At 51.1% G+C, this 14618-nt stretch overlaps 1 protein-coding gene across 1 annotated transcript; it reads left to right on the top strand.

Annotated features, from left to right (window-relative positions):
• Window positions 1–2010: 2010 nt before the first annotated feature.
• WEE1 (WEE1 G2 checkpoint kinase) lies at window positions 2011–11200 on the top strand. The gene is made up of 11 exons (XM_044269795.1): window positions 2011–2629; window positions 6796–7001; window positions 7229–7295; window positions 7373–7545; window positions 7718–7839; window positions 8300–8446; window positions 8528–8623; window positions 8707–8792; window positions 9137–9307; window positions 9437–9582; window positions 9674–11200. The coding sequence occupies exons 1-11, from the start codon at window positions 2273–2275 to the stop codon at window positions 9822–9824; spliced, it is 1722 nt and encodes a 573-aa protein (XP_044125730.1). The 5' UTR covers window positions 2011–2272; the 3' UTR covers window positions 9825–11200.
• The last annotated feature ends 3418 nt before the right edge of the window (window positions 11201–14618 follow it).

The following is a 14618-nucleotide window of genomic DNA, read 5'->3' as shown; positions in this document are numbered from 1 at the left end:
TCTGAGGTAACATATGAGGGGTCACTGTATATATTACATGTCTGAGTTAACATATGAGGTGTCACTGTACATATTACATGTCTGAGGTAACATATGAGGTGTCACTGTATATATTACTGTATGTCTGAGGTAAGATATGAGGTGTCACTGTATATATTACTGTATGTCTGAGGTAAGATATGAGGTGTCTGTATATATTACATGTCTGAGGTAAGATATGAGGTGTCACTGTATATATTACATGTCTGAGATAACATATGAGGTGTCTCTGTATATATTACATGTCTGAGGTAACATATGAGGTGTCACTGTATATATTACTGTATGTCTGAGGTAACATATGAGGTGTCTCTGTATATATTACATGTCTGAGGTAACATATGAGGTGTCTGTATATATTACTGTATGTCTGAGGTAACATATGAGGTGTCTCTGTATATATTACTGTATGTCTGAGGTAACATATGAGGTGTCACTGTATATATTGTATGTCTGAGGTAACATATGAGGTGTCACTGTATATATTACATGTCTGAGGTAACATATGAGGTGTCACTGTATATATTGTATGTCTGAGGTAACATATGAGGTGTCTGTATATATTACTGTATGTCTGAGGTAACATATGAGGTGTCTGTATATATTACTGTATGTCTGAGGTAACATATGAGGTATCTCTGTATATATTACTGTATGTCTGAGGTAACATATGAGGTGTCACTGTATATATTACATGTCTGAGGTAACATATGAGGTGTCACTGTATATATTGTATGTCTGAGGTAACATATGAGGGGGTCACTGTATATATTACTGTATGTCTGAGGTAAGATATGAGGTGTCACTGTATATATTACTGTATGTCTGAGGTAACATATGAGGTGTCTCTGTATATATTACATGTCTGAGGTAAGATATGAGGTGTCACTGTATATATTACATGTCTGAGGTAAGATATGAGGTGTCACTGTATATATTGTATGTCTGAGGTAACATATGAGGGGTCACTGTATATATTACATGTCTGAGGTAACATATGAGGTGTCACTGTATATATTGTATGTCTGAGGTAACATATGAGGGGTCACTGTATATATTACATGTCTGAGGTAACATATGAGGTGTCTGTATATATTACTGTATGTCTGAGGTAACATATGAGGTGTCACTGTATATATTGTATGTCTGAGGTAACATATGAGGTGTCACTGTATATATTGTATGTCTGAGGTAACATATGAGGTGTCACTGTATATATTACTGTATGTCTGAGGTAACATATGAGGTGTCACTGTATATATTGTATGTCTGAGGTAACATATGAGGTGTCACTGTATATATTGTATGTCTGAGGTAACATATGAGGTGTCTCTGTATATATTACTGTATGTCTGAGGTAACATATGAGGTGTCACTGTATATATTGTATGTCTGAGGTAACATATGAGGTGTCTCTGTATATAATACTGTATGTCTGAGGTAACATATGAGGTGTCACTGTATATATTACTGTATGTCTGAGGTAACATAAGAGGTGTCTCTATATATTACTGTATGTCTGAGGTAACATATGAGAGCGTCACCAAAGGTAAGTGACTCTGAGTGACCTACGTCCGGGTGTGTAATGCTGAGTACTTTACACACACCCACGTCCGCAGTCCTTCCTGCTGCATCTCCTGTGACATCATCCCCTCGGGTCACTCACGGGGACACTTCGGTGGGGGGATGGGGAGGCGGTGCCACCATCCGTCACAGTCTACGTGTCCCGTTGGGGGAGGGGTAGAGTATGTTTATCATCAATGTCACATGACTCTTACGGCACGCCCCTCACCATTACTTCGCGCCAAATCTCGCTGGCCGCGCACGAGGCTCTCGGGCAGCCGCAGTCGGAGACATTTTGAAACTATTGAGGCGCCGCCATTGGTCGGCCACGGCCCCGTCTTACGCCCTCAGAGGTCCGAGCTCTAGCATTGGGCGTTCCTGGCCCCGCCTCGTGACGTCATGCGCATGCGCTCTCCCGTTGGCCCGCCCACTGCCCCACCTCCTGTGACTAACGGTCGCGCCAGGCTGACTGGACGGAGTATCGCTGACTGAACGGCAGGATCACACCCGGGAGTGAACCGAGTGACGCGCCCTAGCGCCCGGACACAGCCGCCCGGGTCCCCGTATCATGGTGAGCGCCCCAGGGCGTGTTCTGCTGACGCACCGCCCGGGGAAGGACACCCGTTTTCTGTGGTGACCCGCAGCTTCTCCCGGTGACAGCGCCGCGATCATGAGTTTCCCGGACATCCGCCAGAAGCTGATGTTCTCCGCCAGCGACTTTGAGGAGGAGGACGGCAACAGCACTGGCGAGGACTCGGCCTTCCAGGAGTCTGACTCCCCCAGCGGGCAGCCCCCGCACGCGAGCCCCGGGATGCGGCCCTGGGACGACGACGAGGAAGAAGAAGAGGAGGAGGAGGGCATCGGCTCCTCTCCTGTCAAGTCCCCCGGAGACTACTTCACCTGCGGCTCCCCGTACGGGCGACAGCTGCGGGAGGGCTCCAGCTCCCCGCTCCCGGACTGCCCGGGCACCCCGCCCCACAAGACCTTCCGCAAGCTGCGCCTCTTCGACACCCCGCACACCCCAAAGGTAAGAGTGGCACCCTGGAGGGCCCCCACCTCAGGGGGCAACCTAAGTGGCCTGACAACCTGTCACAGTAGGGTTCTCCTGCTATACTGCCTGACAACCAGGGAGGGCTGACAACCTGTCACATTAGGGGGTCTACTGCCTGACAACCAGAGAGGGCTGACAACCTGTCACATTAGGGGGTCTCCTGCTCTACTGCCTGACAACCAGGGAGGGCTGACAACCTGTCACATTAGGGGTCTCCTGCTATACTGCCTGACAACCTGTCACATTAGGGGGTCACCTGCTATACTGCCTGACAACCAGAGAGGGCTGACAACCTGTCACATTAGGGGGTCACCTGCTATACTGCCTGACAACCAGAGAGGGCTTACAACCTGTCACATTAGGGGGTCACCTGCTATACTGCCTCCAGGGAGGGCTGACAACCTGTCACATTAGGGGTCTCCTGCTCTACTGCCTGACAACCAGGGAGGGCTGACAACCTGTCACATTAGGGGTCTCCTGCTATACTGCCTGACAACCTGTCACATTAGGGGTCTCCTGCTATACTGCCTGACAACCTGTCACATTAGGGGTCTCCTGCTATACTGCCTGACAACCAGGGAGGGCTGACAACCTGTCACATTAGGGGGTCTCCTGCTATACTGCCTGACAACCAGGGAGGGCTGACAACCTGTCACATTAGGGGGTCTCCTGCTATACTGCCTGACAACCAGGGAGGGCTGACAACCTGTCACATTAGGGGGCCTCCTGCTCTACTGCCTGACAACCTGTCACATTAGGGGGCCTCCTGCTCTACTGCCTGACAACCTGTCACATTAGGGGGCCTCCTGCTCTACTGCCTGACAACCTGTCACATTAGGGGGCCTCCTGCTCTACTGCCTGACAACCTGTCACATTAGGGGGTCTCCTGCTCTACTGCCTGACAACCTGTCACATTAGGGGGTCTCCTGCTCTACTGCCTGACAACCTGTCACATTAGGGGGTCTCCTGCTATACTGCCTGACAACCTGTCACATTAGGGGTCTCCTGCTCTACTGCCTGACAACCAGGGAGGGCTGACAACCTGTCACATTAGGGGGCCTCCTGCTATACTGCCTGACAACCTGTCACATTAGGGGGCCTCCTGCTCTACTGCCTGACAACCTGTCACATTAGGGGGCCTCCTGCTCTACTGCCTGACAACCTGTCACATTAGGGGGCCTCCTGCTCTACTGCCTGACAACCTGTCACATTAGGGGGTCTCCTGCTCTACTGCCTGACAACCTGTCACATTAGGGGGTCTCCTGCTCTACTGCCTGACAACCTGTCACATTAGGGGGTCTCCTGCTCTACTGCCTGACAACCTGTCACATTAGGGGGTCTCCTGCTCTACTGCCTGACAACCTGTCACATTAGGGGGTCTCCTGCTCTACTGCCTGACAACCTGTCACATTAGGGGGTCTCCTGCTCTACTGCCTGACAACCTGTCACATTAGGGGGTCTCCTGCTCTACTGCCTGACAACCTGTCACATTAGGGGGTCTCCTGCTCTACTGCCTGACAACCTGTCACATTAGGGGGTCTCCTGCTCTACTGCCTGACAACCTGTCACATTAGGGGGTCTCCTGCTCTACTGCCTGACAACCTGTCACATTAGGGGGTCTCCTGCTCTACTGCCTGACAACCTGTCACATTAGGGGGTCTCCTGCTCTACTGCCTGACAACCTGTCACATTAGGGGGTCTCCTGCTCTACTGCCTGACAACCTGTCACATTAGGGGGTCTCCTGCTCTACTGCCTGACAACCTGTCACATTAGGGGGTCTCCTGCTCTACTGCCTGACAACCTGTCACATTAGGGGGTCTCCTGCTCTACTGCCTGACAACCTGTCACATTAGGGGGTCTCCTGCTCTACTGCCTGACAACCTGTCACATTAGGGGGCCTCCTGCTCTACTGCCTGACAACCTGTCACATTAGGGGGTCTCCTGCTCTACTGCCTGACAACCTGTCACATTAGGGGGTCTCCTGCTCTACTGCCTGACAACCTGTCACATTAGGGGTCTCCTGCTCTACTGCCTGACAACCAGGGAGGGCTGACAACCTGTCACATTAGGGGGTCACCTGCTCTACTGCCTGACAACCTGTCACATTAGGGGGTCTCCTGCTCTACTGCCTGACATCCTGTCACATTAGGGGGTCTCCTGCTCTACTGCCTGACAACCTGTCACATTAGGGGGTCTCCTGCTCTACTGCCTGACAACCTGTCACATTAGGGGGTCTCCTGCTCTACTGCCTGACAACCTGTCACATTAGGGGGCCTCCTGCTCTACTGCCTGACAACCAGGGAGGGCTGACAACCTGTCACAGTAGGGGGCCACCTGCTCTACTGCCTGACAACCTGTCACATTAGGGGTCTCCTGCTCTACTGCCTGACAACCAGAGAGGGCTGACAACCTGTCACATTAGGGGTCTCCTGCTCTACTGCCTGACAACCAGGGAGGGCTGACAACCTGTCACAGTAGGGGTCACCTGCTATACTGCCTGACAACCAAAGAGGGCTGATGACCTGTTATTCCTTCCCCCGGGTACACACATGATGGGCTGCCTGTTCCTGTGGCGGCGGCCGTTCCTGTGACAGTTCTCGCCGGCGGCAGTGGCCATGATGCTGGAGATGTCGGCAGTGGTTCTGGCTGTGCGGCTGCCCGTTCCTGTGACAGTTCTCGCCGGCGGCAGTGGCCATGATGCTGGAGATGTCGGCAGTGGTTCTGGCTGTGCGGCTGCCCGTTCCTGTGACAGTTCTCGCCGGCGGCAGTGGCCATGATGCTGGAGATGTCGGCAGCGGTTCTGGCTGTGCGGCGGCCTGGTCCCGGGGTCATATACGGTAGTGCTTCCTCCTGGGGGTCATGCTGCGTTGTGGTGGCAGCAGTCGGTGTCGTCGGTGGTGCACAGTGTGAGGTGTCGGCTGTAGGGGGTTTGTATTTTGGAGGTCCGTGCTGGTCAGGACGGGATGTGTCAGTGTACACACAGCTGGCTGCATGGGGGGGGTACAGATGTGTGCACACCCCCAGCTCTACCTGTGGCTCTGTGTAACTTTCCCTGTGAGATTCAGGTCCTAGCGAAATCCTTCCAAAATGGGGTTTTGTGGTCCCCGTAGACCTGCCGGCTGCTCGTCTGTGGCTGCTGCAGCGTAGCCTGTGTCATCGCTTGTCTTATCCCAGACCAGGGGTAGAGTATATACTACTGCAGTACTAAAGACCTGTAGCCGTATACAGCAGGAGGAGCTGTATACTGCCGGCTGTATGCACGTGTAGTGTGTATGGCGCTGTGTACTGCCGGCTGTGTGTACGGCGTGGCGCTGGTGTGTACGGCGTGGCGCACGACGGTGGGTACGGCGTGGCGCACGACGGTGGGTACGGCGTGGCGCACGACGGTGGGTACGGCGTGGCGCACGACGGTGGGTACGGCGTGGCGCACGACGGTGGGTACGGCGTGGCGCACGACGGTGGGTACGGCGTGGCGCACGACGGTGGGTACGGCGTGGCGCACGACGGTGGGTACGGCGTGGCGCACGACGGTGGGTACGGCGTGGCGCACGACGGTGGGTACGGCGTGGCGCACGACGGTGGGTACGGCGTGGCGCACGACGGTGGGTACGGCGTGGCGCACGACGGTGGGTACGGCGTGGCGCACGACGGTGGGTACGGCGTGGCGCACGACGGTGGGTACGGCGTGGCGCACGACGGTGGGTACGGCGTGGCGCACGACGGTGGGTACGGCGTGGCGCACGACGGTGGGTACGGCGTGGCGCACGACGGTGGGTACTGCGGGCTGTGAATAGGCTTCTGTCCTGGAGGGAGTTTCTGCGTCGGCCTCGGCTGAATCAGTCCAGTGAGGACCCTGTTTGGGAGGGTCCTGTGCCCCTCCCCCTCTCCTCTGCTGGAATTTGCCGGGGGAGGGGCTCCTTCCTATCACATGAGGTCTCCATTCACTGCAGCAGTGTGTGAGGCCCCGGGGTGACGCCGCTGGGTGCACTGCTCCTACATGTTCTGGTCACGGCTTCTGTGGCAGTGTTCTGCAGAATCTCCCTAATCCGCCAGCAGGGGCAGCCTTCCTCTCGCACGTTGGATGTTTGTTCACAAACATGTGCAGAAATCCGCTCATGTCGCACGTGATCTTCTCCCGCAGAGTTTACTCTCCAAAGCCCGCGGCCTGGGCTCCAGCGGATTGAGGAACAGAGGAGTCGCCCTGTTCAAAGACCTGGAAAAGTCAGACAAGAGGGACTGCGTGTACAGAGCCCCCCAAGTGAACATCAACCCCTTCACCCCCGTGTCCTTGGATCTGCAGGGCTCCAACGAAGGCTGCCGGAGGAGGAAGAGGGCGCACTGGAACGAGTGAGCATTCCCCCGGTGCTAGCTGTAACTGACGGGTGTCTGGTCATTAACGGGGCGGGCAGAGGGATTCCACCTGGTGCATATAGCGATGGCTCCTCATACCTGTGATGATACTCGTGGGCTCGGCTTTTTACCCCATAAATTACTAATGGTTAATGATGGTCTTGTGGGTGGTCGCTCGTTGCCCCGCGTTCTGGTCCTGCTGTAACGCTGTTATTACTCTTTAGCTCCTGTGGTGAAGATATGGAAGGCAGCGACTGCGAGCTGATGGAGGAAAGCATCCGACCAGCTAAGGTAACACTCTTATCCGCCGCTCCACGTCTGGTTGTAACGATTGGTGTGGGGTAATCGTGGTCTTGTTCCTTCCACAGAGGATCACCATAACGGAGAGTAACATGAAGTCCCGCTACGCCATCGAGTTCCACGAGCTGGAGAAGATCGGCTCTGGAGAGTTTGGGGCGGTATATAAATGTGTCAAGAGGCTCGACGGCTGCGTCTACGCCATTAAACGCTCCAAGAAGCCCCTGGCCGGTTCCGTGGATGAGTAAGTGTGGCGTCTCGTGTTGGACCGGAGAAACAAACTTTATTAGAAACTGTTAAACGATCGAAGTCACCCGTGCGCCAGAGACACTGAATGTGCGTGACTAGTGCGACATGGTAAGGCCGGTCGCACGCTCGGCGGTGGCGTCCTAGTAACTGCTGTTTTCTTTTCACAGGCAGAATGCCTTGCGGGAAGTGTATGCTCACGCTGTGCTGGGGCAGCATCCGCATGTAGTGCAGTATTATTCAGCGTGGGCCGAGGATGATCACATGCTTATTCAGAACGAGTATTGTAATGGTGAGTAGCCTGTGGGGGAGGGGCGCGGACATCAGCACTATGTCTTTGGCCGTCATCTGCGTAGTTTAGAGTGGAGCCGCGATGCAGTGAGGGATCCGTTACACCCCAGACAGCTCAGGGGGCCCGCTTCATGTATAGTGGGGCCCGTCTGCTTCTGCTGGAGAGCCTAGTGTTACATACAGCACATCTACTACTGAGGCTTAGCAGCGACTCGTGTGAACAGAGCCCTACAGTGTCGGTCAACAAGAAACCTGATGGAAATAGCCAGCAGAAGCGTCCGTCATGATGATCGGCATTGGTCGGGGATGATTGCTCCTTGTAGTATATAGCTATGAAGGCTTGTTCTGGGAAGTGAAATGGGCCACAGCCAACAAAATGGAGGAGCCTTACCCCCGCCCAAAAAAGTTGAAAGGTTGTTTGTCTGTTACCCTCCTAACTTCATATTGTTCTTGATCTCCAGGAGGAAGCTTAGCAGATGCCATCAGTGAGAACTACCGCACCATGTGCTACTTGACGGAGCCCGAGCTGAAGGACCTGCTGCTCCAGGTGGCCCGGGGCCTGAAGTACATCCACTCCATGTCTCTGGTGCACATGGATATAAAGCCCAGTAAGTCTTCACCTCCCTCAGCGCGGTGTGTAAATTGTGGCCCCATCTGATGCTGGGAATCACGTGTCTTCTCCCCCACAGGCAACATATTCATCTCTCGGACAAAGGTTCCCAGCACAACGATGGATGAGGCAGATGACGAGGATGGCGGCCCCCGAAAAGTGACCTATAAAATAGGTATTTGCACTCTGCTGCTCCGCAGGGTTGTCTGTGCTTCGTGGATGGACTTGTGCTCACCAGTGTGATTGCCTCCTGTACAGGTGACCTCGGCCACGTGACCCTCGTGTCCAGTCCACAGGTGGAGGAAGGTGATAGTCGTTTTCTGGCCAATGAAGTCTTACAGGAGGTGAGCTTGTGTGAGAAGTCTGTAAGGAGTGAAGGAGGCGGCGTGTGTATTAGGGAGGTATCTGCTGCTCGGGCCTCATGCACACGACCGTGTCTGTATCGCAGTCCGCAAACCATGGATCTGCAACACAGAGACTTTCCGCATTTTTCTCATTCCTGTTACTAGAAATGATCAAGAATAGGACGTGTTCTTTACCTTGCAGCATGGACACACGGATGCAGTGGGGGGTTGGAGGTGGATACAACATGGGGCCTTACAGCCTGGGGCTTACATGGTCCTCCGGCGCCCTCTCATGTCCGTGCTGTCATATTGCAGCCTCCTGACTTCTTTCCGCTTGCTCCTAGGATTACTCTCACTTGGCGAAAGCTGACATTTTTTCTCTTGCCTTGACGGTCTGGTGCGCTGCAGGGGCCGAACCGCTCCCAACTAATGGGGACCTGTGGCATGAAATTAGGCAAGGCAAGCTGCCCAATGTGCCACAGGTGCTGTCCCAGGAGTTCATGGATCTAATCAAGGTGAGGTCTATTTCATGGCGCTGTGCAGACTTTATCATCACTCGGGTCACTGCCTTTTCTTTGGACCGGCTGTGTTGCTGGTGGATTTTTTGTGCTTATGTGAATGTTCCTTTTGGTTTGCTCTTCCAGCTCATGGTTTCTCCAGATCCAGAGAAACGGCCTTCATCTGCGGCCCTTGTCAGACACTCTGTTCTCCTGTCTGCATCACGAAAGAGCGCCGAGCAGCTGAGGATAGAGCTCAATGCAGAGAAGTTTAAGAACGCGCTTCTGCAGAAGTAAGGCTCCTTCCCGTGCCCCACCGTCTGCTTGGTGCTGATGTGAGCCCCATTCATGACTGATCATTCTCAACTGTCTTCCTCTTTCCAGGGAACTGAAGAAAGCTCAGATAGCAAAAGCTGCAGCAGAGGAGCGAGCGCTATTTCCTGACAGAATGACCACGCGATCCACGTCGCAGAACAGAACCACCCGCCTCATAGGCAAGAAAATGAACCGCTCAGTCAGCTTGACTATATATTGATGTGTATATAGACTGGGGAGCTTTTGACGACCGTGGCTGATCGGAAGCCTTCTTGCTGATTTCACGTCTTTTTAATTTGTCCGTGGAAATGATAGTAGAGTCGCTGATTCACTCCCGGACCTTTTTAGACGTATGTAGTCAATGACATTGGCCAAGGCAGCAGTTGCCACGATTGGCCCCAGGAGGATTGTGCTGAGCCCTGGCCTAAGGCTGCAGTGCCACATGTGTGGCATTCCGGGCCTGACGTGGTTTAAGAAGCGTTTTCTGGATGTCCTCTTCAGTTCCACATTTTCTTCACCTCCGTAGGGGGTTAATTACTACGTGAAAGGAAGTGGAGCTGTCAGTGGAAGAGACTATTGTGACGCTGACATCATTACTATAATGTGACACTTCTTTATTACTGTAGTTTACCGTTCCTTTAGTGGAAATTCAGCGGATTGTACTAATACGGTATCTTCGATGCATCTTGTAAATGTGTATGATACGTTTTTTTTCTTTCTGGTAAGTTCCAATGTATGAAAGTTTAGTCTGTAGCGCAGAAGCCTTGGCGCCAGCAGTTCCTGGTCTTGTACCTTGGTACATTTTTTTTTTTTTTTTACTTGTATATTTGACTTTGAGCACTTTCTCTGCACCCGGTGAATCCTTGGAGAACGCCTTGTATTTACCATGTGAAACTTGCTGCTATTAGGTTTTGTCTCTTGCTGTACAAATTGTAGCATTAAACAATCATGGATGGTAACCCCCATGCTAGTGACACGTGGCCGCCCGCTAGTGGGGGGCACGAACGTCAACTTCTCTTGGATGTCCCATGCACCTTTATTGTACAGTCTTGTTCATACTGGAAATGTCCGTTTTGTGCGTCCCATGTGTTGTGTGTTGTATAGTTTTGGGTCTCGGCCCAAAATGATAGGATCCAAGTCTCGCCTGATCAGCCGGATCGCTGCACTTGGTGCTGTTCTGCGACTTGTAGGGAGAGGTTATCTGCAGCAGGCAGACGAGTTGGAGAGGCCCACCATATTGAGGAGCATTGCAGAGTATAGGCTGCAGGCGTCTAGGGGATGTGAGATCTCCATGTGCGGAGGTTGGCCTGACTCTGGGCCGATGATTAGGCCTATAGAGGTGTATGACGCCGGTCCATCCCGTTACCGAGGTAGACGAATCCTCCCGACTCCTTCAGTTCTGAAGAAATACATTGTGATCGTTTCCAGGTCCATTAAATGCTAATTTGGAAACTGTTAATTCCTGTCATTAATTTTCAATTGCCAAATGGGCGGCCTTCAGCTTGTGTCACCGCTGTCTCGCTCTTACAAGTTCTTGGATGATTATGTAAATCCAGACGATTCTCTGTAAATAAAGTTCCTGTGCCTTCCTCCTCATTGCTCTCCCGAGTCGTTCATTAGACCTGGCATCAACTTGTATCCTGTCCGCAGGATAGTACGAGAACACAAATCCGTCTTCTCCAGCGCGTGCACTGCTGGAGGTAATGGAGGGGCAACGCGCATGCGCAGCCGATTCACGGAACTCTGTGCCCTTTCATGGTCAAAGGGGATCCCAGTACATGCCTGTCTTGGTATAACCCCTTTAAGGCTACCTTCACACCAGCATTTTTGCTAGATCCGTTATGGATCAGCAAAAACGCTTCTGTTACTGATAATACAACAGTCTGCATCCGTTATGAACAGATCCGGTTGTATTATGGTTAACATTGCCAAGACGGATCCGTCATGAACACCTTAGAAAACGGATCTGTCCCCCATTCCGTTTTCTATCGTGGGTCAGGCCAGATCCGTTTTGCACCACATCCCATGATGGAATGGTATCGAATGGAATAGAAGGCCTTTTGGAGCACTCTATTCTGTTCAGTTCCGTTTTGTCCTCATTGACAATGAATGGCGACAAAACGGAAGCGTTTTTCTCCGGTATTGAGATCCTATGACTGATCCCAATACTGGAAAATAGAAACGCTGTGTGAAAGTAGCCTTAACCGTGGATTTCTGCAGGACTGACCGGCCACCTGGTGTGTAGTGCGGCAGATTTGAGAGGCTGGAGAAGGGATCGAGACACCAACAGAAGGGTATCTGCCAGCGGGGTCTTCTTCCCCCATTGAGAACACGCATGCCCAGCCGGACCCAGCATGTATGGTGGATGCTGAGGAGCAGCTGCTGGCTGAATGGAAAGTGTTTGGGGGGTTCTAATAATCCCCTTTCTCCAGTCTGAGCACAACATTCCTTCTGGTAATGGATTCCAGTTTAGTGGGTGGACATGGTTCTATCCAGTACCGCACTCTCAACTTCCGGACACCGACAAAAAATACGTTCAGGTGCATGAGCCCTAAGGATGATCCGTTATTTCCAGGAGTTATTGGGTGTGAGGGGAAATGAGCTTCTCCTGGTTTTGGCTCCCAATAACTGGTGTGTGAACTCTGCCTAATGGCTTCTGGATTAAAGACCAGCCAATAAGGGGCCCGAAAGATGCCCCTCGCCCTCTCTAAATCCTGCAGTTGACAGTGCGTTGTCAGCCAAACTCTGATTTGAACGCCCAATCAGTCTTCGGTCCACACACTGCAAGCGTTTTTGTGTGTGTATAATATATATATATATATATATATATATATATATATATATATACATACAGTACAGACCAAAAGTTTGGACGCACCTTCTCAGTCAAAGAGTTTTCTTTATTTTCATGACTATGACAATTGTAGATTCTCACTGAAGGCATCAAAACTATGAATTAACACATGTGGAATTACAGTGGAGGAAATAATTATTTGACCCCTCACTGATTTTGTAAGTTTGTCCAATGACAAAGAAGTGAAAAGTCTCAGAACAGTATAATTTCAATGGTAGGTTTATTGTAACAGTGGCAGATAGCACATCAAAAGGAAAATCAAAAAAATAACTTTAAATAAAAGATAGCAACTGATTTGCATTTCATTGAGTGAAATAAGTATTTGAACCCTCTAACAAAAAAAGACTTAATACTTGGTGGAAAAACCCTTGTTTGCAAGCACAGAGGTCAAACGTTTCTTGTAATTGATGACCAAGTTTGCGCACATTTTAGGAGGAATGTTGGTCCACTCCTCTTTGCAGATCATCTCTAAATCCCTAAGGTTTCGAGGCTGTCTCTGTGCAACTCTGAGCTTGAGCTCCCTCCATAGGTTTTCGATTGGATTAAGGTCCGGAGACTGACTAGGCCACTCCATGACCTTAATGTGCTTCTTCTTGAGCCACTCCTTTGTTGCCTTTGCTGTATGTTTTGGGTCATTGTCGTGCTGGAACACCCATCCACGACCCATTTTCAGTTTCCTGGCAGAGGGAAGGAGGTTGTCGCTCAGGATTTCACGATACATGGCTCCGTCCATTTTCCCGTTTATGCGAATAAGTTGTCCTGTGCCCTTAGCAGAAAAACACCCCCAAAGCAAAATGTTTCCACCCCCATGCTTGACGGTGGGGACGGTGTTTTGGGGGTCATAGGCAGCATTTTTCTTCCTCCAAACACAGCGAGTTGAGTTAATGCCAAAGAGCTCTATTTTGGTCTCATCAGACCACAGCACCTTCTCCCAGTCACTCTCTGAATCATTCAGGTGTTCATTGGCAAACTTCAGACGGGCCTGCACATGTGCCTTCCTGAGCAGGGGGACCTTGCGAGCCCTGCAGGATTTTAATCCATTGCGGTGTAATGTGTTTCCAATGGTTTTCTTGGTGACTGTGGTCCCTGCTAATTTGAGGTCATTAACTAACTCCTCCCGTGTAGTTCTAGGATGCTTTTTCACCTTTCTCAGAACCATTGACACCCCACGAGGTGAGATCTTGCGTGGAGCCCCAGAGCGAGGTCGATTGATGGTCATTTTGTGCTCCTTCCATTTTCGAACAATCGCACCAACAGTTGTCACCTTCTCTCCCAGCTTCTTGCTAATGGTTTTGTAGCCCATTCCAGCCTTGTGCAGGTCTACAATTTTGTCTCTGACATCCTTGGACAGCTCTTTGGTCTTTCCCATGTTGGAGAGTTTGGAGTCTGCTTGATTGATTGATTCTGTGGACAGGTGTCTTTTATACAGGTGACTAGTTAAGACAGGTGTCCTTAATGAGGGTGACTAATTGAGTAGAAGTGTCTAACCACTCTGTGGGAGCCAGAACTCTTAATGGTTGGTAGGGGTTCAAATACTTATTTCACTCAATGAAATGCAAATCAGTTGCTATCTTTTATTTAAAGTTATTTTTTCGATTTTCCTTTTGATGTGCTATCTGCCACTGTTACAATAAACCTACCATTGAAATGATACTGTTCTGAGACTTTTCATTTCTTTGTCATTGGACAAACTTACAAAATCAGTGAGGGGTCAAATAATTATTTCCTCCACTGTATATACATAACAAAAAAGTGTGAGACAACTGAAAATAGGTCATATTCTAGGTTCTTCACAGTAGCCGCCTTTTGCTTTGATTACTGCTTTGCACACTCTTGGCATTCTCTTGATGAGCTTCAAGAGGTAGTCACCTGAAATGGTCTTCCAACAGTCTTGAAGGAGTTCCCAGAGATGCTTAGCACTTGTTGGCCCTTTTGCCTTCACTCTGCGGACCAGCTCACCCCAAACCATCCCGATTGGTTTCAGGTCCGGTGACTGTGGAGGCCAGGTCATCTGGCGCAGCACCCCATCACTCTCCTTCATGGTCAAATAGCCCTTACACAGCCTGGAGGGGTGTTTGGGGTCATTGTCCTGTAGAAAAATAAATGATGGTCCAACTAAACGCAAACCGGATGGAATAGCATGCCGCTGCAAGATGCTGT

Source organism: Bufo gargarizans, chromosome 10 (assembly GCF_014858855.1).
Source record: "Bufo gargarizans isolate SCDJY-AF-19 chromosome 10, ASM1485885v1, whole genome shotgun sequence".
Taxonomy (NCBI): domain Eukaryota; kingdom Metazoa; phylum Chordata; class Amphibia; order Anura; family Bufonidae; genus Bufo; species Bufo gargarizans.
Note: the sequence above shows the minus strand (reverse complement) of the source record. Positions and strands in the feature narration are given on the sequence as shown.